Source organism: Coloeus monedula (genome assembly GCF_965178545.1).
Source record: "Coloeus monedula genome assembly, chromosome: 31".
Taxonomy (NCBI): domain Eukaryota; kingdom Metazoa; phylum Chordata; class Aves; order Passeriformes; family Corvidae; genus Coloeus; species Coloeus monedula.
The window spans coordinates 822,681-845,883 of NC_138811.1; the positions used below are offsets into that span (position 1 = coordinate 822,681).

General features: G+C 55.0%; 1 protein-coding gene across 3 annotated transcripts in view; it reads right to left on the minus strand.

Annotated features, from left to right (window-relative positions):
* Positions 1 to 23,203, minus strand: part of BRD4 (bromodomain containing 4) — a 63,788-nt gene that overhangs the window by 4,724 nt on the left and 35,861 nt on the right. For all 3 annotated transcript variants that reach the window (XM_082299407.1, XM_082299405.1, XM_082299406.1), the window contains exons 14-20: positions 21,444 to 21,496; positions 20,360 to 20,693; positions 18,135 to 18,794; positions 15,171 to 15,283; positions 7,522 to 7,687; positions 2,683 to 2,810; positions 1,192 to 1,403 (exon numbers count right to left, since the gene is read on the minus strand). In XM_082299407.1, coding sequence (XP_082155533.1) covers positions 1,192 to 1,403; positions 2,683 to 2,810; positions 7,522 to 7,687; positions 15,171 to 15,283; positions 18,135 to 18,794; positions 20,360 to 20,693; positions 21,444 to 21,496 — 1,666 coding nt within the window. The remainder of the gene's footprint in view (positions 1 to 1,191; positions 1,404 to 2,682; positions 2,811 to 7,521; positions 7,688 to 15,170; positions 15,284 to 18,134; positions 18,795 to 20,359; positions 20,694 to 21,443; positions 21,497 to 23,203) is intronic.

Consider the following 23,203-nt stretch of genomic DNA (forward strand, 5'->3'; position numbering starts at 1 on the left):
CTGTGAGTGACCACAGGGACCAGGAGTGACCGTGAGTGACCAGGAACCCCCCATAGCACCGGCCACGGGTCAGGGAACGACCGGGAACGGCCACGGGAATGGTGCTGGTGGTGCTGGTGCCGCTCCTGGTGGAACTGGTGGTGTCTGTGGGGTCCCTGGTGGTGTTTATGGGGTTCCTGGTGGTGTTTATGGGGTCCCTGGTGGTGTTTATGGGGTTCCTGGTGGTGTCTGTGGGGTTCCTGGTGGTGTTTATGGGGTTCCTGGTGGTGTTTATGGGGTCCCTGGTGGTGTTTATGGGGTTCCTGGTGGTGTTTATGGGGTTCCTGGTGGTGTTTATGGGGTTCCTGGTGGTGTTTATGGAGTTCCTGGTCGTATTTATGGGGTCCCTGGTGGTGTTTATGGTGTTCCTGGTGCTGTTTATGGTGTTCCTGGTGCTGTTTATGGGGTCCCTGGTGGTGTTTATGGGGTTCCTGGTGGTGTTTATGGAGTTCCTGGTGGTGTTTATGGAGTTCCTGGTGGTGTTTATGGTGTCCCTGGTGGTGTCTGTGGGGTTCCTGGTGGTGTCTGTGGGGTTCCTGGTGGTGTCTGTGGGGTCCCTGGTGGTGTTTATGGTGTTCCTGGTGCTGTTTATGGGGTCCCTGGTGGTGTTTATGGAGTTCCTGGTGGTGTTTATGGAGTTCCTGGTGGTGTTTATGGTGTTCCTGGTGGTGTTTATGGAGTTCCTGGTCGTATTTATGGGGTCCCTGGTGGTGTTTATGGTGTTCCTGATGCTGTTTATGGAGTTCCTGGTGGTATTTATGGTGTTCCTGGTGCTGTTTATGGGGTTCCTGGTGCTGTTTATGGGGTTCCTGGTGCTGTTTACGGGGTTCCTGGTGGTGTTTATGGGGTTCCTGGTGCTGTTTATGAGGTTCCTGGTGCTGTTTATGAGGTTCCTGGTGGTGTTTATGGGGTTCCTGGTGGTATTTATGGGGTCCCTGGTGGTGTTTATGGGGTTCCTGGTGGTGTCTGTGGGGTTCCTGGTGGTGTTTATGGGGTTCCTGGTGGTGTCTGTGGGGTCCCTGGTGGTGTTTATGGGGTTCCTGGTGGTGTTTATGGGGTCCCTGGTGGTATTTATGGGGTTCCCGGTGCTGTTCCTGATGTTCCCGGTGCTGTTCCTGATGTTCCCGCTGGTGGCCCTGGTTGTCCCCTCACCTCATCCTCTCCTGCTCCCTCCGGAGCCGCTCCTTCTCGCGCTCCGCCTGCTCGGCCTGGGCCTTGAGGGCCTTCTCGCGCTCCTCCTTCTCGCGCGCCGCCCGCTTGAACTGCTCGAAGGAGTCGCTCGACGACTTGGCCGCCGCCGCCGGCGCCGCCGGGTGCTTCTGCACCAGGGACGCCCAGGAGCCCATGTTCTTGATCTTCAGGTCCTGCAAAAGGGATCTGGGTCACCAGAAGCTCTGGGATCCACTGGGATCCACCCGGAGCCGTGGTGGCCACCACAGGATCCCCCAGATCCAACCCTGGAGCTTCTGCAGCTCCCTCAGCCTGGTGGGACCTCAGGGGGTTCCCCCAGATCCAACTCTGGAGCTTCTGCAGCTCCCTCAGCCTGGTGGGACCTCAGGGGGTTCTCCAACACCCAACTCTGGAGCTTCTGCAGCTCCCTCAGCCTGGTGGGACCTCAGGGGTTCCCCAAGATCCAACTCTGGAGCTTCTGCAGCTCCCTCAGCCTGGTGGGACCTCAGGGGGTTCCCCCATATCCAACCCTGGAGCTTCTGCAGCTCCCTCAGCCTGGTGGGACCTCAGGGGGTTCTCCAAGATCCAACTCTGGAGCTTCTGCAGCTCCCTCAGCCTGGTGGGACCTCAGGGGGTTCCCCAAGATCCAACTCTGGAGCTTCTGCAGCTCCCTCAGCCTGGTGGGACCTCAGGGGGTTCCCCAAGATCCAACCCTGGAGCTTCTGCAGCTCCCTCAGCCTGGTGGGACCTCAGGGGGTTCCCCAAGATCCAACCCTGGAGCTTCTGCAGCTCCCTCAGCCTGGTGGGACCTCAGGGGGTTCCCCCAGATCCAACCCTGGAGCTTCTGCAGCTCCCTCAGCCTGGTGGGACCTCAGGGGGTTCCCCCAGATCCAACCCTGGAGCTTCTGCAGCTCCCTCAGCCTGGTGGGACCTCAGGGGGTTCCCCCAGATCCAACTCTGGAGCTTCTGCAGCTCCCTCAGCCTGGTGGGACCTCAGGGGGTTCCCCCAGATCCAACTCTGGAGCTTCTGCAGCTCCCTCAGCCTGGTGGGACCTCAGGGGGTTCCCCCAGATCCAACTCTGGAGCTTCTCCAGCTCCCTCAGCCTGGTGGGACCTCAGGGGGTTCTCCAAGATCCAACCCTGGAGCTTCTGCAGCTCCCTCAGCCTGGTGGGACCTCAGGGGGTTCCCCAAGATCCAACCCTGGAGCTTCTGCAGCTCCCTCAGCCTGGTGGGACCTCAGGGGGTTCCCCCAGATCCAACCCTGGAGCTTCTGCAGCTCCCTCAGCCTGGTGGGACCTCAGGGGGTTCTCCAAGATCCAACCCTGGAGCTTCTGCAGCTCCCTCAGGTTTCCCCCCCCGTTTCCTAGGACAGAACCCCCCAAAACCCCAAATCCCAGGGGTCCAACGCGATCCTTTTTTGGGGATTCTTCGGGAAATTTGGGATTTCCCCCCAAATTTGGAGGTTTTTTTACCTTTTTGGGGGCCACGGGTGTTTTGGGCTCCGGTTTCTGCCGGTCCTTGTCCGGGGCGGGCGGGGTCTGCTCCGGGGGTCGGATCACGGGCCGGGGTCCTCCCCCCTCCAGGGGCTTCAGCTCCGGCCCTGCAACCCCAAAATTGGGAATTGGGGGGGGTTTGGAACCCAAAAATTGGGAATTGTGGTGGTTTGGATCCCAAAATTGGGAATTGTGGGGGTTTGGAAGCCAAAAATTGGGAATTGTGGTGGTTTGGATCCCAAAATTCGGAATTGTGGGGGTTTGGAACCCAAAAAATTGGGAATTGTGGGGGTTTGGATCCCAAAATTGGGAATTGGGGGGGTTGGAGCCCAAAAATTGGGAATTGTGGGGGTTTGGATCCCAAAATTGGGAATTGGGGGGGGGTTGGAGCCCAAAAATTGGGAATTGTGGGGGTCTGAACCCAAAATTGGGAATTGTGGGGGTTTAGATCCCAAAATTGGGAATTGGGGGGGTTTGGAAGCCAAAAATTGGGAACTGGGGGGGTTTGGAACCCAAAAAATTGGGAATTGTGGGGGTTTAGATCCCAAAATCGGGAATTGTGGGGGGGTTGGAGCCCAAAAATTGGGAATTATTGGGGTTTTAGATCCCAAAATTGGGAATTGTGGGGGTTTGGAACCCAAAAGTTGGGAATTGTGGGGGTTTAGATCCCAAAATTGGGAATTGGAGCCCAAAAATTGGGAATTGTGGGGGTCTGAACCCAAAATTGGGAATTGTGGGGGTTTAGATCCCAAAATTGGGAATTATTGGGGTTTGAACCCCAAACTGGAAATTATGGGGGTTTTGAACCCAAAAATTAGGAATTATTTGGGTTTGAACCCCAAAATTGGGAATTGTGGGAGTTTAGATCCCAAAATTGGGAATTGGGGGGGGTTGGAACCCAAAAATTGGGAATTGGGGGGGTTTGAACCCAAAAGTTGGGAATTGTGGGGGTTTAGATCCCAAAATTGGGAATTATTGGGGCTTGAACCCCAAACTGGAAATTATGGGGGTTTTGAACCCAAAAATTAGGAATTATTTGGGTTTGAACCCCAAAATTGGGAATTGTGGGAGTTTAGATCCCAAAATTGGGAATTGGGGGGGGTTGGAACCCAAAAATTGGGAATTGGGGGGGTTTGGAACCCGAACTTGGGAATTGGGGGGGTTTGGATCCCAAAATTGGGAATTGGGGGGGGGTTGGAGCCCAAAAATTGGGAATTGTGGGGGTTTGGAACCCAAAAATCGAGAATTATGGGGTCTGAACCCAAAAATCAGGAATTGTGGGAGTTTTGAACCCAAAAACCGGGAATTCTGGGGGTTTTGAACCCAAAAGTTGGGAATTGTGGGGGTCTGAACCCAAAAATTGGGAATTGTGGGGATTTGGAAGCCAAAAATTGGGAATTGGGGGGGGTTTGGATCCCCAAAAGCAGGAATAATTGAGGTTTTAGATCCCAAAATTGTGAATTATTGGGGTTTGAACCCAAAACTGGAAATTCTGGGGGTTTTGAACCCAAAATCAGGAATTATTGAGGTTGTAGATCTGAGAATTGGGAATTATGGGGGTTTTGAACCCCAAAATTGGGAATTGTGGGGGTTTGAACCCAAAAATCGAGAATTATTGGGGTTTTAGATCCCAAAACCGGGAATTATGGGGGTTTTGAACCTGAAATTGGGAACTGGGGGGGTTTGGAACCCAAAAATTGAGAATTGTGGGGGTTGGAACCCAAAAAATTGGGAATTATTGGGGTTTGGAACCCAAAAGTTGGGAATTGTGGGGGTTTGGAACCCGAAAATTGGGAATTATTGGGGTTTTAGATCCCAAAACTGGGAATTATTGGGGTTTGGAACCCAAAATTGGGAATTGGGGGGGTTTGGAACCCAAAAATTGAGAATTGTGGGGGTTTGAACCCAAAAATTGGGAATTATTGGGGTTTTAGATCCCAAAACTGGGAATTATTGGGGTTTGGAACCCAAAATTGGGAATTACTGGGGTTTTGATCCTAAATTTGGGAATTGTGGGGGGTTTGATCCTAAATTTGGGATTACTGACCCCAAAACGGGGGGGGGGTGTTGGGGTCTCATTCCCACACCGGGGTTTTTGAGGTCTCCCCCTCCCCATGAAGTTTTTGGGGGATTTTTTGGGGTTTTTCCCCTCCCTTTGGAGTTCCTGGGGGATTTTTTGGGTTTTTTCCCCTCCCTTTGGAGTTTCTGGGGGATTTTTGGGATTTTTTTCCCTCCTTTTGGAGTTTCTGGGGGATTTTTTGGGGTTTTTCCCCTCCCTTTGGAGTTTCGGGGGATTTTTTGGGGTTTTTCCCTCCCTTTGGAGTTTCTGGGGGATTTTTTGGGGTTTTTCCCCTCCCTTTGGAGTTTCTGGGGGATTTTTTGGGGTTTTTTCCCTCCTTTTGGAGTTTCTGGGGTATTTTTGGGGTTTTTATCCCCTCCCTTTGGAGTTTCTGGGGGATTTTTTGGGTTTTTCCCCTCCCTTTAGAGTTTCTGGGGGATTTTTTGGGGTTTTTCCCCTCCTTTTGGAGTTTCTGGGGGATTTTTGGGGTTTTCCCCTCCCTTTAGAGTTTTTGGGGAATTTTTTGGGGTTTTTCCCCTCCCTTTAGAGTTTCTGGGGGATTTTTTGGGGTTTTTCCCCTCCCTTTGGTATTTCTGGGGGATTTTTTGGGGTTTTTCCCCTCCCTTTAGAGTTTCTGGGGGATTTTTTGGGGTTTTTCCCCCTCCCTTTAGAGTTTCTGGGGGATTTTTTGGGGTTTTTCCCTCCCTTTCGAGTTTTTGGGGGATTTTTTGGGGTTTTTCCCCTCCCTTTGGAGTTTCTGGGGGATTTTTTGGGGTTTTTCCCCCTCCCTTTAGAGTTTCTGGGGGATTTTTTGGGGTTTTTCCCCTCCTTTTGGAGTTTCTGGGGTATTTTTGGGGTTTTTTTCCCCTCCCTTTGGAGTTTCTGGGGGATTTTTGGGATTTTTTTCCCTCCTTTTGGAGTTTCTGGGGGATTTTTTGGGGTTTTTCCCCTCCTTTTGGAGTTTCTGGGGTATTTTTGGGGTTTTTTTCCCCTCCCTTTGGAGTTTCTGGGGGATTTTTGGGATTTTTTTCCCTCCATTTGGAGTTTCTGGGGGATTTTTTGGGGTTTTTCCCCTCCTTTTGGAGTTTCTGGGGGATTTTTGGGGTTTTCCCCTCCCTTTAGAGTTTTTGGGGAATTTTTTGGGGTTTTTCCCCTCCCTTTAGAGTTTCTGGGGGATTTTTTGGGGTTTTTCCCCTCCCTTTGGAGTTTCCGGGGGATTTTTTGGGGTTTTTCCCTCCCTTTCGAGTTTTTGGGGGATTTTTTGGGGTTTTTCCCCTCCCTTTGGTATTCCTGGGGGATTTTTTGGGGTTTTTCCCCTCCCTTTGGTATTTCTGGGGGATTTTTTTGGTTTTTCCCTCCCTTTAGAGTTTCTGGGGGATTTTTTGGGGTTTTTCCCTCCCTTTCGAGTTTTTGGGGGATTTTTTGGGGTTTTTCCCCTCCCTTTGGAGTTTCTGGGGGATTTTTTGGGGTTTTTCCCCCTCCCTTTAGAGTTTCTGGGGGATTTTTTGGGGTTTTTCCCCTCCTTTTGGAGTTTCTGGGGTATTTTTGGGGTTTTTTTCCCCTCCCTTTGGAGTTTCTGGGGGATTTTTGGGATTTTTTTCCCTCCTTTTGGAGTTTCTGGGGGATTTTTTGGGGTTTTTCCCCTCCTTTTGGAGTTTCTGGGGTATTTTTGGGGTTTTTTTCCCCTCCCTTTGGAGTTTCTGGGGGATTTTTGGGATTTTTTTCCCTCCATTTGGAGTTTCTGGGGGATTTTTTGGGGTTTTTCCCCTCCTTTTGGAGTTTCTGGGGGATTTTTGGGGTTTTCCCCTCCCTTTAGAGTTTTTGGGGAATTTTTTGGGGTTTTTCCCCTCCCTTTAGAGTTTCTGGGGGATTTTTTGGGGTTTTTCCCCTCCCTTTGGAGTTTCCGGGGGATTTTTTGGGGTTTTTCCCTCCCTTTCGAGTTTTTGGGGGATTTTTTGGGGTTTTTCCCCTCCCTTTGGTATTCCTGGGGGATTTTTTGGGGTTTTTCCCCTCCCTTTAGAGTTTCTGGGGGATTTTTTGGGGTTTTTCCCCTCCCTTTGGAGTTTCTGGGGGATTTTTTGGGGTTTTTCCCTCCTTTTGGAGTTTCTGGGGGATTTTTTGGGGTTTTTCCCTCCTTTTGGAGTTTCTGGGGGATTTTTTGGGGTTTTTCCCCTCCCTTTAGAGTTTCTGGGGGATTTTTTGGGGTTTTTCCCCTCCTTTTGGAGTTTCTGGGGGATTTTTTGGGGTTTTTCCCCCTCCCTTTGGAGTTTCTGGGGTATTTTTGGGGTTTTTTTCCCCTCCCTTTGGAGTTTCTGGGGGATTTTTTGGGGTTTTTCCCCTCCTTTTGGAGTTTTTGGGGGATTTTTGGGGTTTTTTTCCCCTCCCTTTGGAGTTTTTGGGGGATTTTTGGGGTTTTTTTCCCCTCCCTTTGGAGTTTCTGGGGGATTTTTTGGGGTTTTTCCCCTCCCTTTGGAGTTTCTGGGGGATTTTTTGGGTTTTTCCCCTCCCTTTAGAGTTTCTGGGGAATTTTTTGGGGTTTTTCCCCTCCCTTTGGAGTTTCTGGGGGATTTTTTGGGTTTTTCCCCTCCCTTTGGAGTTTCTGGGGGATTTTTTGGGGTTTTTTCCCTCCCTTTGGAGTTTCTGGGGAATTTTTCGGGGGATTTTTTTCGGGGTTTTTTTTTTTTCCCCTCCCCATGGAATTTTTCGGGGTTTTTTGGGCTCTTTTGGGGTCTCCCCTCCCCGGGGGGGGCCGCACTCACTCTGGGGGAGGTGTGGGGCCGCTTTGATGCCCTCGGGGTGGCCCTTGGGGGGGTCCTGGCGCAGGGGGGGGCTGAAGGTCTCGTTGCGGATCACGGGCGAGTGAAGCTTCTCCTCCTTCCCCCCCCCCAGCGGCTGCGACTGCACCACCGAGGCCGCTCGCAGCTCCTGCCACGGGAAAGCCGGGGTCAGGATCCACCCAAAAACCCCATCCTGACCCCAAAAACACCATCCTGACCCCAAAAACCCCATCCTGACCCCAAAAACCCCCATCCCGCTCGCAGCTCCTGCCACGGGAAAGCCGGGGTCAGGATCCACCCAAAAACCCCATCCTGACCCCAAAAACCCCAATCCGGACCCCAAAAACACCAATCCTGACCCCAAAAACCCCAATCCGGACCCCAAAAACCCCATCCTGACCCCAAAAACCCCAATCCTGACCCCAAAAACCCCCATCCTGACCTCAAAACCCCAATCCTGACCCCAAAAACCCCATCCTGACCCCAAAAACACCATCCTGACCCCAAAAACCCCATCCTGACCCCAAAAACACCATCCTGACCCAAAAACCCCATCCTGACCCCAAAAACCCCAATCCGGACCCCAAAAACCCCATCCGGACCCCAAAAACACCATCCTGACCCCAAAAACCCCATCCTGACCCCAAAAACCCCATCCTGACCCCAAAAACCCCATCCTGACCCCAAAAACCCCATCCTGACCCCAAAAACCCCCATCCCGCTCGCAGCTCCTGCCACGGGAAAGCCGGGGTCAGGATCCACCCAAAAACCCCATCCTGACCCCAAAAACCCCCATCCTGACCCCAAAAACACCATCCTGACCCCAAAAACCCCATCCGGACCCCAAAAACACCATCCTGACCCCAAAAACACCATCCTGACCCCAAAAACCCCAATCCTGACCCCAAAAACCCCCATCCTGACCTCAAAACCCCAATCCTGACCCCAAAAACCCCATCCTGACCCCAAAAACCCCATCCTGACCCCAAAAACCCCAATCCTGACCCCAAAAACCCCATCCTGACCCCAAAAACCCCCATCCCGCTCGCAGCTCCTGCCACGGGAAAGCCGGGGTCAGGATCCACCCAAAAACCCCATCCTGACCCCAAAAACCCCAATCCTGACCCCAAAAACCCCAATCCGGACCCCAAAAACACCAATCCTGACCCCAAAAACCCCAATCCTGACCCCAAAAACCCCCATCCTGACCCCAAAAACCCCCATCCTGACCCCAAAAACACCATCCTGACCCCAAAAACCCCAATCCTGACCCCAAAAACACCATCCTGACCCCAAAACCACCATCCTGACCCCAAAAACCCCATCCTGACCCCAAAAACCCCCATCCCGACCCCAAAAACCCCAATCCGGACCCCAAAAACCCCCATCCCGACCCCAAAAACCCCAATCCTGACCCCAAAAACACCATCCTGACCCAAAAACCCCCATCCCGCTCGCAGCTCCTGCCACGGGAAAGCCGGGGTCAGGATCCACCCCAAAAACCCCATCCTGACCCCAAAACCCCCATCCTGACCCCAAAAACACCATCCTGACCCCAAAAACACCAATCCTGACCCCAAAAACCCCATCCTGACCCCAAAAACCCCAATCCTGACCCCAAAAACCCCAATCCTGACCCCAAAAACCCCAATCCTGACCCCAAAAACCCCCATCCTGACCCCAAAAACCCCCATCCTGACCCCAAAAACCCCCATCCTAACCCCAAAACCCCAATCCTGACCCCAAAAACCCCATCCTGACCCCAAAAACCCCCATCCTGACCCCAAAAACCCCAATCCTGACCCCAAAAACACCATCCTGACCCCAAAAACCCCCATCCCGCTCGCAGCTCCTGCCACGGGAAAGCCGGGGTCAGGATCCACCCAAAAACCCCATCCTGACCCCAAAAACCCCAATCCGGACCCCAAAAACACCAATCCTGACCCCAAAAACCCCAATCCGGACCCCAAAAACACCAATCCTGACCCCAAAAACCCCAATCCGGACCCCAAAAACACCATCCTGACCCCAAAAACCCCATCCTGACCCCAAAAACCCCCATCCTGACCTCAAAACCCCAATCCGGACCCCAAAAACCCCATCCGGACCCCAAAAACACCATCCTGACCCCAAAACCACCATCCTGACCCCAAAAACCCCAATCCTGACCCCAAAAACCCCAATCCTGACCCCAAAAACCCCATCCTGACCCCAAAACCCCCAATCCGGACCCCAAAAACACCAATCCTGACCCCAAAAACACCAATCCTGACCCCAAAAACACCATCCTGACCCCAAAAACCCCAATCCTGACCCCAAAAACCCCCATCCTGACCCCAAAAACCCCCATCCTGACCCCAAAAACACCATCCTGACCCCAAAAACCCCAATCCTGACCCCAAAAACACCATCCTGACCCCAAAACCACCATCCTGACCCCAAAAACCCCATCCTGACCCCAAAAACCCCAATCCCGACCCCAAAAACCCCAATCCGGACCCCAAAAACCCCCATCCCGACCCCAAAAACCCCAATCCTGACCCCAAAAACACCATCCTGACCCCAAAAACCCCCATCCCGCTCGCAGCTCCTGCCACGGGAAAGCCGGGGTCAGGATCCACCCAAAAACCCCAATCCTGACCCCAAAAACCCCATCCTGACCCCAAAAACACCAATCCTGACCCCAAAAACCCCATCCTGACCCCAAAAACACCATCCTGACCCCAAAAACCCCATCCTAACCCCAAAAACCCCATCCTGACCCCAAAAACCCCCATCCCGACCCCAAAAACCCCATCCTGACCCCAAAAACACCATCCGGACCCCAAAACCCCCCATCCTGACCCCAAAAACCCCCATCCCGCTCGCAGCTCCTGCCACGGGAAAGCCGGGGTCAGGATCCACCCAAAAACCCCATCCTGACCCCAAAACCCCCAATCCGGACCCCAAAAACACCAATCCTGACCCCAAAAACACCAATCCTGACCCCAAAAACACCATCCTGACCCCAAAAACCCCAATCCTGACCCCAAAAACCCCCTATTCGGACCCCAAAAACACCAATCCTGACCCCAAAAACCCCAATCCGGACCCCAAAAACCCCATCCGGACCCCAAAAACACCAATCCTGACCCCAAAAACACCAATCCTGACCCCAAAAACCCCCATCCTGACCTCAAAACCCCAATCCTGACCCCAAAAACACCATCCTGACCCCAAAAACCCCAATCCTGACCCCAAAAACCCCATCCTGACCCCAAAAACCCCCATCCCGACCCCAAAAACCCCATTCCGGACCCCAAAAACCCCAATCCTGACCCCAAAAACCCCAATCCTGACCCCAAAACCCCCATCCTGACCCCAAAAACCCCATCCTGACCCCAAAAACCCCCATCCTGACCCCAAAACACCATCCTGACCCCAAAAACCCCAATCCTGACCCCAAAAACCCCCATCCCGCTCGCAGCTCCTGCCACGGGAAAGCCGGGGTCAGGATCCACCCAAAAACCCCATCCTGACCCCAAAAACACCATCCTGACCCCAAAAACCCCATCCTGACCCCAAAAACACCATCCTGACCCCAAAAACCCCATCCGGACCCCAAAAACACCATCCTGACCCCAAAAACCCCATCCTGACCCCAAAAACCCCAATCCTGACCCCAAAAACCCCCATCCTGACCTCAAAACCCCAATCCTGACCCCAAAAACCCCATCCTGACCCCAAAAACCCCATCCTGACCCCAAAAACCCCAATCCTGACCCCAAAAACCCCATCCTGACCCCAAAAACCCCCATCCCGCTCGCAGCTCCTGCCACGGGAAAGCCGGGGTCAGGATCCACCCAAAAACCCCATCCTGACCCCAAAAACCCCAATCCGGACCCCAAAAACACCAATCCTGACCCCAAAAACCCCAATCCGGACCCCAAAAACCCCATCCTGACCCCAAAAACCCCAATCCTGACCCCAAAAACCCCCATCCTGACCTCAAAACCCCAATCCTGACCCCAAAAACCCCATCCTGACCCCAAAAACACCATCCTGACCCCAAAAACCCCATCCTGACCCCAAAAACACCATCCTGACCCAAAAACCCCATCCTGACCCCAAAAACCCCAATCCGGACCCCAAAAACCCCATCCGGACCCCAAAAACACCATCCTGACCCCAAAAACCCCATCCTGACCCCAAAAACCCCATCCTGACCCCAAAAACCCCATCCTAACCCCAAAAACCCCAATCCCGCTCGCAGCTCCTGCCACGGGAAAGCCGGGGTCAGGATCCACCCAAAAACCCCATCCTGACCCCAAAACACCAATCCTGACCCCAAAAACACCAATCCTGACCCAAAAACCCCCATCCTGACCCCAAAAACCCCATCCTGACCCCAAAAACACCATCCTGACCCCAAAAACCCCCATCCTGACCCCAAAAACCCCATCCTGACCCCAAAAACACCATCCTGACCCCAAAAACACCATCCTGACCCCAAAAACCCCCATCCCGCTCGCAGCTCCTGCCACGGGAAAGCCGGGGTCAGGATCCACCCCAAAAACCCCATCCTGACCCCAAAAACCCCAATCCTGACCCCAAAAACCCCAATCCTGACCCCAAAAACCCCCATCCTAACCCCAAAACCCCAATCCTGACCCCAAAAACCCCAATCCTGACCCCAAAAACCCCAATCCTGACCCCAAAAACCCCAATCCTGACCCCAAAAACCCCATCCTAACCCCAAAACCCCAATCCTGACCCCAAAACCCCCATCCGGACCCCAAAAACCCCAATCCTGACCCCAAAAACCCCAATCCTGACCCCAAAAACCCCCATCCTGACCTCAAAACCCCAATCCTGACCCCAAAAACCCCATCCTAACCCCAAAAGCCCAATCCTGACCTCAAAAACCCCATCCTGATCCCCATCCCGATCCCAATCCCGATCCAAACCCTGCCTCTCATCTCTCGTGGGAAATCCCAGCCTGGACACCCCGACCCTCTTCCTCTTCCTCCCTGATCCCAACCCCAAAACCCCAAATCCCCGCTGTTTCCCGTTTCTTGGGCCGGACGTCGATCCCGATCCCGACCTCTCTCCGAACCATTCCAGCGCCTCTGTGAGCGCTGATCCCAATCCTGGCCCTGATCCTAACCCCAATCCTAACCCCAATCCCAACCCCAAAACCCCAAATCCCCGCTGCTTCTTTGGCTGGATGTTGATCCCGATCCCGACCTCCCGAACCATTCCAGCGCCTCTGTGAGCGCTGACCCCAATCCTGACCCCAATCCTAACCCCAATCCCAACCCCAAAACCCCAAATCCCCGCTGTTTCCCGTTTCTTGGGCCGGATGTCGATCCCGATCCCGACCTCTCTCCGAACCATTCCAGCGCCTCTGTGAGCGCTGATCCCAATCCTAACCCCAATCCTGACCCCGATACCGATCCCGACCCTGCTCCCAACCCCAAAACCCCAAATCCCCGCTGTTTCTTTGGCTGGATGTTGATCCTGATCCCGACCTCTCTCCAAAGAATTCCAGCGCCTCTGTGAGCGCTGATCCCAATCCTGATCCCAATCCTAACCCCAATCCTAACCCCAATCCTGACCCCAATCCCAACCCCAAAACCCCAAATCCCCGCTGTTTCCCGTTTCTTGGGCCGGATGTCGATCCCGACCTCCCGAACCATTCCAGCGCCTCTATGAGCGCTGATCCCAATCCTGATCCCAATCCTAACCCCAATCCTAACCCCAATCCCGATCCCAACCCTGCTCCCAACCCCAAAACCCCAAATCCCCGCTGTTTCCCGTTTCTTGGGCCGGATGTCGATCCCAATCCCGACCTCTCTCCGAACCATTCCAGCGCCTCTGTGAGCACTGATCCCAATCCTAACCCCAATCCTGACCCCAATCCTAACCCCAAAACCCCAAATCCCCGCTGCTTCTTTGGCTGGATGTTGATCCCGATCCCGACCTCCCGAACCATTCCAGCGCCTCTGTGAGTGCTGATCCCAATCCTAACCCCAATCCTAACCCCAATCCTAACCCCAATCCCAACCCCAAAACCCCAAATCCCCGCTGTTTCCCGTTTCTTGGGCCGGATGTCAATCCCGACCTCCCGAACCATTCCAGCGCCTCTATGAGCGCTGATCCCAATCCTGATCCCAATCCTAACACAATCCCGATCCCGACCCTGCTCCCAACCCCAAAACCCCAAATCCCCGCTGTTTCCCGTTTCTTGGGCCGGATGTCGATCCCGATCCCGACCTCTCTCTGAACCATTCCAGCGCCTCTGTGAGCGCTGATCCCAATCCTAACCCCAATCCTAACCCCAATCCCAACCCCAAAACCCCAAATCCCCGCTGCTTCTTTGGCTGGATGTTGATCCCGATCCCGACCTCCCGAACCATTCCAGCGCCTCTATGAGCGCTGATCCCAATCCTAACCCCAATCCTAACCCCAATCCCAACCCCAAAACCCCAAATCCCCGCTGTTTCCCGTTTCTTGGGCCGGATGTCGATCCCAATCCCGACCTCTCTCCGAACCATTCCAGCGCCTCTGTGAGTGCTGATCCCAATCCTATCCCCAATCCTGACCCCGATACCGATCCCGACCCTGCTCCTAACCCCAAAACCCCAAATCCCCGCTGTTTCTTTGGCTGGATGTTGATCCTGATCCCGACCTCTCTCCAAAGAATTCCAGCGCCTCTGTGAGCGCTGATCCCAATCCTAACCCCAATCCTAACCCCAATCCCAACCCCAAAACCCCAAATCCCCGCTGTTTCCCATTTCTTGGGCCGGATGTCGATCCCGACCTCCCGAACCATTCCAGCGCCTCTATGAGCGCTGATCCCAATCCTGATCCCAATCCCTGACCCCAATCCTAACCCCAATCCTGACCCCGACCCTGCTCCCAACCCCAAAACCCCAAATCCCCGCTGTTTCCCGCTTCTTGGGCCGGATGTCGATCCCAATCCCGACCTCTCTCCGAACCATTCCAGCGCCTCTATGAGCGCTGACCCCAATCCTAACCCCGATCCCGACCCCAATCCCAACCCCAAAACCCCAAATCCCCGCTGCTTCTTTGGCTGGATGTTGATCCCGATCCCGACCTCCCGAACCATTCCAGCGCCTCTGTGAGCGCTGATCCCAATCCTAACCCCAATCCTAACCCCAATCCTAACCCCAATCCCAACCCCAAAACCCCAAATCCCCGCTGTTTCCCGTTTCTTGGGCCGGATGTCGATCCCGACCTCCCGAACCATTCCAGCGCCTCTATGAGCGCTGACCCCAATCCTAACCCCAATCCTAACCCCAATCCTAACCCCAATCCCGATCCCAACCCTGCTCCCAACCCCAAAACCCCAAATCCCCGCTGTTTCCCGTTTCTTGGGCCGGATGTCGATCCCGACCTCCCGAACCATTCCAGTGCCTCTGTGAGCGCTCATCCCAATCCTAACCCCAATCCTAACCCCAATCCCGATCCCAACCCTGCTCCCAACCCCAAAACCCCAAATCCCCGCTGTTTCACCTGTTTCTTGGGCCGGATGTCGATCCCGATCCCGACCTCTCTCCGCGCCGCTCGGGCGCCTCGGCTCCCCCCCCCAGCCCCGATCCCCCAATCCCCCGTTCCCGCTGTGGCACCTGTTTTTTTGGCTGGATGTTTTGCTGAGGGGGCGACTGAGGCACGAGGCCCTGGAACGGCGGCATCTGTGGGGAAGGCATCATGAGAGGGGAAGGGGCTTCCCGCAGGTGACCTGCAATGGGGGGGGCACCGGTCAGTCAGCGTCGTCACCGCGCCGGCGCCGCGTCGGCACCGCGCCGGCACCGCGGCCCCGCCGCCCGCCCCGAGAGAGCCTGGCACGGCTCCGGAAAAATCCCGGGATAACCTCCAAGGATCCTGAGATGGCTCTGAGGGATCCCAAAATGCCCTCAAAGAACCCCAAGATGGTCCTGAGGGATCCCAAAATGTCCTCAAAGAACCCCAAGATGGTCCTGAGGGATCCCAAAATGTCCTCAAAGAACCCCAAAATGGTCCTGAGGGACCCCGAGATGCCCTCAAAGAACCTCGGGATGGTCCTGAGGGACCCCAAGATGCCCTCAAAGAACCTCGGGATGGTCCTGAGGGACCCCAAGATGCCCTCAAAGAACCTCGGGATGGTCCTGAGGGACCCCAAGATGCCCTCAAAGAACCTCGGGATGGTCCTGAGGGACCCCAAGATGCCCTCAAAGAACCTCGGGATGGTCCTGAGGGACCCCAAGATGCCCTCAAAGAACCTCGGGATGGTCCTGAGGGATCCCAAAATGCCCTCAAAGAACCCCAAAATGGTCCTGAGAGATCCCAAAATGTCCTCAAAGAACCCAAAAATGGTCCTGAGGGATCCCAAAATGTCCTCAAAGAACCCCAAGATGGTCCTGAGGGATCCCAAAATGTCCTCAAAGAACCCCGAAATGGCCCTGAGGGACCCCAAGATGCCCTCAAAGAACCTCGGGATGGTCCTGAGGGACCCCAAGATGTCCCTGAGGAACCTTGGGATGGCCCTGAGGGACATTGGGATGTTCTCAAACCTGGGATGGCCCTGAGGGACCCCAAAATGTTCTCAAAGAACCCCAGGATGGCCCTGAGGGACCCCAAGATGTCCTCAGAGAACCCCAGGATGGCCCTGACGGACCCCAAGATGTCCCTGAGGAACCTTGGGATGGCCCTGAGGGACACTGGGATGTTCTCGAACCTGGGATGGCCCTGAAGGACCCCAAAATGTTCTCAAAGAACCCCAGGATGGTCCTGAGGGACCCCAAGATGCCCTCAAAGAACCTCGGGATGGTCCTGAGGGACCCCAAGATGTCCCTGAGGAACCTTGGGATGGCCCTGAGGGACATTGGGATGTTCTCAAACCTGGGATGGCCCTGAGGGACCCCAAAATGGCCTCAAAGAACCCCAGGATGGTCCTGAGGGACCCCAAGATGTCCTCAGAGAACCCCGGAATCCTTGAGATCCTCAGTGACTCAAGACCCCCAAAATCTGGAGATCCTCAAGAACTCAAGAACTCAAGAACCGGAGATCCTCGAGATGCTCAAAAACTGAAAATCCCTGAGATTCTCAAAACCTGGAATTCCTTGAGATCCTGAAGAACTCGTGACCCCCAAAAACTGGAGATCCTTGAGATCCTCGAGAACCTCAAAAACCTGGAGATCCTCAAGAACCCAAGACCCTCAAAAACTGGAAATCCTTGAGATCCTAAACCACTGGAGACATCCTTGAAATCCTCAAGAAAACCCCCAAAAAAACCCCCGGAGATGTTTCAGACCCTCGAAAGCTGAAAAACCGGAGCTCCCCGAAACCCTCGACAACCGGAGCCCTTTGGGACCCTCGACACCGCGAGATCCTCCAGCACCCTCAAAGCCCCGCGGCGACTCCGCCACAGCCTTCCCCAGCACCCCCTCCTCTTCCTCCATCCATCTGCCCATCCATGCATCTGTCTGTCCATCCATCCCTCTGTCCGTCCATCCATGCAATTATCCACCCCTCCGTCCATCCATCTGTCCATCCATCCGTCCATCCATCCTTCATCCATCCATCATCCATCCATCCCTCCATCCCTCCATCCATCCTTCATCCATCCATCCTTCATCCATCCATCCTTCATCCATCCATCCATCCATCCGTCCATCCATCTGTCCATCCATCTGTCCATCCATCCATCCATCCATCATCCATCCATCATCCATCCATCCCTCCATCCATCCCTCCATCCATCCATCCTTTATCCATCCATCCATCCATCCATCCATCCATCCATCCATCCCTCTGTCCGTCCATCCATGCAATTATCCACCCCTCCGTCCATCCATCCTTCATCCATCCATCCATCATCCATCCATCCCTCCATCCTTCATCCATCCGTCCATCCTTCATCCATCCATCATCCATCCATCCGTCCATCCATCCGTCCATCCATCCATCCGTCTGTCCATCCATCCATCCGTCCACCCATCCATCCCTCCCTCCATCCATCCCTCCATCCTTTATCCATCCATCCCTCCATCCATCCATCCATCCCTCCATCCATCCCTCCATCCATCCCTCCATCCATCCATCCATCCCTCCATCCATCCATCCCTCCATCCATCCCTCCATCCATCCCTCCATCCATCCATCCATCCATCCGTCCATCCATCCATCCATCCATCCATCCATCCCTCCATCCATCCATCCATCCATCCGTCCATCCATCCCTCCATCCATCCATCCCTCCATCCATCCATCCCTCCATCCATCCATCCATCCATCCATCCATCCATCCCTCCATCCATCCCTCCATCCATCCATCCCTCCATCCATCCATCCATCCATCCGTCCATCCATCCCTCCCTCCATCCATCCCTCCATCCATCCATCATCCATCCATCCCTCCATCCATCCATCCATCCATCCGTCCATCCATCCCTCCCTCCATCCATCCATCCATCCATCCATCCATCATCCATCCATCCCTCCATCCATCCATCCTTCATCCATCCATCCCTCCATCCATCCCTCCATCCGTCCCTCCATCCCTCCCTCCGTCCCTCTCTCCGTCCATCCTCGCTCCGGCAGCTGCCGCTCACCGGTGCCGTACGGGTCGGGCTTGTGGTGCCGCGGTGACGGGTGGTGCTGGATGACCTGCTGCGGCTTGGCCGGCGCCGGCTGCGGCGGCTGCACCGGGGGCTGCACCGGGGGCTGCGGCTGCTGCTGCGGCTGCTGCTGCTGCGGCGGCGCCGGCGGCTGCGCCAGGTGCGACGGGAAGGGCAGGGGCTGCAGGTGCAGCGGGCGCGGCGGCGGCGGCGGCGGCTGCAGCGGCTGCACCGCGGGATGCGCCGGCGGCGGCGGCAGCGCCGGGGGAGGCGGCGGCGGCTGCGGCGGCGGCGGCTGCGACTGGACCTTCACTGAAGGGAGAAGCGGAGTCTGCGGCTGCACCTTCTGCAGCTGCTGCAGGTACAGCTGCATCTGGCTGGTGCTCAGCGGGAGGTTGTGGTGCGGCGGCGGCGGCGGCACCGGCGGAGGCGGCACCGGCGGAGGCGGCACCGGCGGCGCGGGCGGCTCCTCGTCCTCCAGCAGCACCTGCGGCGGCTGCGGCAGCGGCGGCTGCGGGAGCAGCGGCTGCGGCGGCGGCTGCGGCGGCGGGGGCAGCGCCGGCGACACGGCCGGCGGCCGCGGAGGCTTCGGGGGCAGCGCCGCCGCCCGGTTGCTGGGCCTCGAGGGCTGCTGAGGCAGAGCGTTGTGCAAAGCTGCGGAGGAAGGACACGGCCGTGAGATGGGAGAGCTCCCATGGGGTCACCCATCACCCCCAACACCGTCCGTGTCCGCTGGGATGTCCAAGGACACGGCTGTGAGATGGGAGAGCTCCCATGGGATCATCCATCACCCCCAAACCCCACCCGACCCCGTCCTCGTCCTCTGGGGTGTCCAAGGACACGGCAGTGAGATGGGAGAGCTCCCATGGGATCATCCATCACCCCCAACACCGTCCATGTTCTCTGGGATGTCCAAGGACACGGCCGTGAGATGGGAGAGCTCCCATGGGATCATCCATCACCCCCAACACCGTCCATGTTCTCTGGGATGTCCAAGGACACGGCCGTGAGATGGGAGAGCTCCCATGGGGTCACCCATCACTCCCCAAACCCCACCCGACCCCGTCCTCGTCCTCTGGGGTGTCCAAGGAAGGACACAGGGGTGAGGTCAGGAGAGCTCCCATGGGATCATCCATCACTCCCCAAACCCCACCCAACCCCGTCCTTATCCTCTGGGATGACCAAGGACACGGCCGTGAGATGGGAGAGCTCCCATGGGGTGCTCCATCAGCCCCCAAACCCCACCCGACCCCGTCCTCGTCCTCTGGGGTGTCCCAAGAAGGACATAGGGGTGAGGTCAGGAGAGCTCCCACGGGATCACCCATCACTCCCCAAACCCCACCCAAGCCTGTCCTCGTCCTCTGGGACATCCAAGGACACGGCGGTGAGATGGGAGAGCTCCCACGGGGTGCTCCATCAGCCCCCAAACCCCACCCAAGCCTGTCCTCGTCCTCTGGGATGTCCCAGGACACGGTGGTGAGGTTGGGAGAGCTCCCATGGGATCACTGATCACCCACTGTCCCATCCCATCACCCTCCAGGAGGAGCCAACCCCACCCGACCCTGTCCTCTCCCTCTGGACGTTGGGATGTCCCAGGAAGGCCACGGCAGCGAGGTTGGGAGAACTTCCAGGGCTTTGTCCGTCACCCCCAGTCCCACCCGGCCCCGTCCTCTCCCTCGGGGATGTTGGGACATCTCAGCAAGACCACGATGAACATCAAGAGTGAAGAACCTCCCAGGAGGAACCAATCCCACCCAACACCCTCCTCATCCTCTGGGACGTCGGGATGACACCACCAAGAGCCAAGGACATCCTTTCTCCTCCCCCCACCGCCATCCTCTTCCTCTGCCACGTTGGGACATCCCAACAAGACCATGGTGGGACACGAAGAGCGAACCAACCCCACGCCACCACCATCCTCTTCCTTGTCAAGGAGAACCAGCATCAGGACATCCCAGCGAGGCCGTGGTGGCACCATCACCGTCATCGAGGGTCAAGAACCTCCCTTCTTTCCCCACCACCATCCTCTCCCTCTGCCACATTGGGACATGGAGAGCGAACCAACCCCACGCCACCACCATCCTCTTCCTCGTCAGGGAGAACCACGCGTTGGGACGTCCTGGTGAGGCTGTGGTGGCACCATCACCATCATCGAGGGCCAAGAACCTCCCTTCTCCTCCCTCCCCCAGGAGCTGACCCCAGCCCGCGCCGGCGCTCACCTGGAGGAGACACCACGTGCTGGTTGAGGTGGGGGGGGGTGCTGTGCTCGGGCGCCGGGGGCAGGTGGGGCGGGGGCAGCTCGGGCTGGGGCAGGTGCAGGATGGGTTGGCCGAAATGGGCCATGGTGTCGAACATGGTCCCCGGCAAGGGGTGCTCCAGGACGGGCACCTGGGCGGGGACGAAGGGCGGCGGCGGCGGCGACGCCTTCAGGGGCGCCGCGGGCTGCGGGACGGGCGGCGGCTGCGGCGGCTGCAGCGCTTGCGGGACGGGCTGAGGCGGCGCCGGAGGAGGTTGCGGCGGTGCCGGCGCCGGTTGGTGGTGGTGGTGGTGGTGCTGGGGGAAGAGGGAGGAGTTAGAGGTGGGATGCGGGGGGTTTGGGTATCGGAATGAGCTCTTGGGGCATCAGAAGGGGGTTTGGTTGTCTAAGTGTCCTTTTGGGTCATCTAAGCGTCCTTCTGGGTCATCAAAATGGGGTTTTGGTCATTTAAGTGTCCTTCTGGGTCACCAAAATGGGGTTTTGGTTGTCTAAGTGTCCTTTTGGGTCATCTAAGTGTCCTTTTGGGTCATCAAAATGGGCTTTTGGTCATTTAAATGTCCTTTTGAGTCATCAAAATGGGGTTTTGGTTGTCTGTCCTTTTGGGTCATCTAAGTGTCCTTCTGGGTCATCAAAAAAGGGTTTTGGTTGTCCAAGTGTCCTTTTGGGTCATCTAAGTGTCCTTTTGGGTCATCAAAAAAGGGTTTTGGTCACCAAAACGTCCTTCTGAGTCATCAAAATAACCAACCCAAATCCATGGATCCCATCCTGACCCATGGATCCAATGTCAACCCAAGCCATGGATCCCATCCCGATCCAACCCACGGATCCCATCCCAACCCACAGATCCCATCCCAACCCACGGATCCCATCCCAATCCAACCCATGGATCCCATCCCAATCCCAATCCATTGATCCTATCCCGATCCACGGATCCAATGCCAACCCAATCCATTGATCCCATCCCAATCCAATCCATGGATCCCATCCCAATTTATGGATCCAGTCCCAACCCACGGATCCCATCCCACTCCCCATCCCATTCCTACCTTTTTCTGCTCCCGCCCCGAGTGCCCTTTTTTCTTCAACTTCGGCGCCATTTCTGCCAAAAAAAAAAATGGGAAGAGAAAAAAAATTAATTCGGGAACGGCACTGGATGAACCCGATCGGGGATGGGGCTGGAATTCCCCAGGGATGGGGCCGAATTCCCCAGGGATTGCTGGGATTGGGGATCAAGGGTTTTGCCGCCAAAAAAATGAGGGGAAACTGCTGGAAAAAGATCCAAGAAAATCCATGGATTGACCAGGCTCGGGGAATCCCGGGAACGCCGCTGGTGTGGAGGGGAGATCCGGAGCTGGATTCTCGGTAGGAGGGATTGAAAAATCCCTGGATATCAAATATCCCACGGATAAAATATCAGGGATCAAATATTCCTAAAACAAAAGCAATCAGGTCTTAAATATTCCAGTGGTAAAAAAATGAGGGATTAAATATCACCAGGAGAAAAAAACCCAAGGATTAAATATTCCTAAAATAAAAAAAAAATCAGGGATTAAATTCCTGGTGATTAAAAAAAAAAAAAAATATTAGGAATGCGGATTAAAAAAAACAGGGATCAAATATCCCTAAAATTAAAGAAAATATCCCTAACATCAAAAAACAGGGATCAAATGTCCCTAAAATAATAAAAAAACCAATCAGAGATCAAATATCCCTAAAATTAAAAAACTAGGGATCAAGTATCCCTGAAATACTAAAAACCAGGGATCAAATATCCCTAAATTTAAAAAACCAGGGATCAAATATCCCTAAAATAATAAAAAACCCTATCAGGGATTCAAATCCCGGGGATGAAAAAATCCGGGATCGAGAATCCCTACGATCAAAAATTCCCAAGATTAAAAAAAATCAGGGCTCAAACATCCCAAAGGCAGCAATTTCCCATCCCCAAATCCGCGTCCCATTCCCACGGGATGAGCTCCAACCCCTCCCTGATTGGAAGTTGGGATTTGGGGAGGGATTTTTCCCGGGATTTCCTCCCCAAGGAACGCGGAATTAACAAAATCCATCGCCCAAGCCCCGTTACCCGACCCCGGAATTCCCACGGCATCGGATCCGTGGCATTTTCTGGGATGAACTCGGCAGAATTCCATGGATAAAACCCCTCCCCGGGAGGATTCGGAGGCGGAGAAACTTCCCCGATTCTCCGGGATCCTGACCCCAACGGGATTTCCCACAAATCCCTCCCAAAACGGAAGGAATTCCATAAATTTCCCATTTAAATCCCATAAATTTCCTTTATTGAAGGCAGCGCCAACGCCTGGGATCGGCACCGGAGCCGCGATCGACCTTTGGAATATTCTGAGGGGACAAAGCTGGTAAAAAATGGAGTTTTTTGGGAAAAAATTCCAACAGGAAATGGCTGGGAATGGGAGATGGGAAAATCTGATCCCCGTGGGTTTCCATGACTCCAAATTCCCAGATTTTCAGATCCCAATGGGTTCCTGTGGATCCTCATGGCCATCCACGGCTCCCAAGGGGTTTCCATGGATTGGGATGGGCATCCATGGCCTCAAATTCCCACATTTTCAGATCCTGATGGGTTTTCCATGGCTTAGAATTCCCACATTTTCAGCTCTTCCAATTCCCACATTTTCAGATCCCAATGGGTCTCCATCCCACTGGATCATCATGGAATGGTGAAGAAACCCCCAAATCAGTCGGAATTCCAGGTGTTGGGTGGGAAGAAGAGAAAACCAGGATAATAATCCAGGATTGAATTCCCAAAAAGTCCCTTGGCCGGGATTTT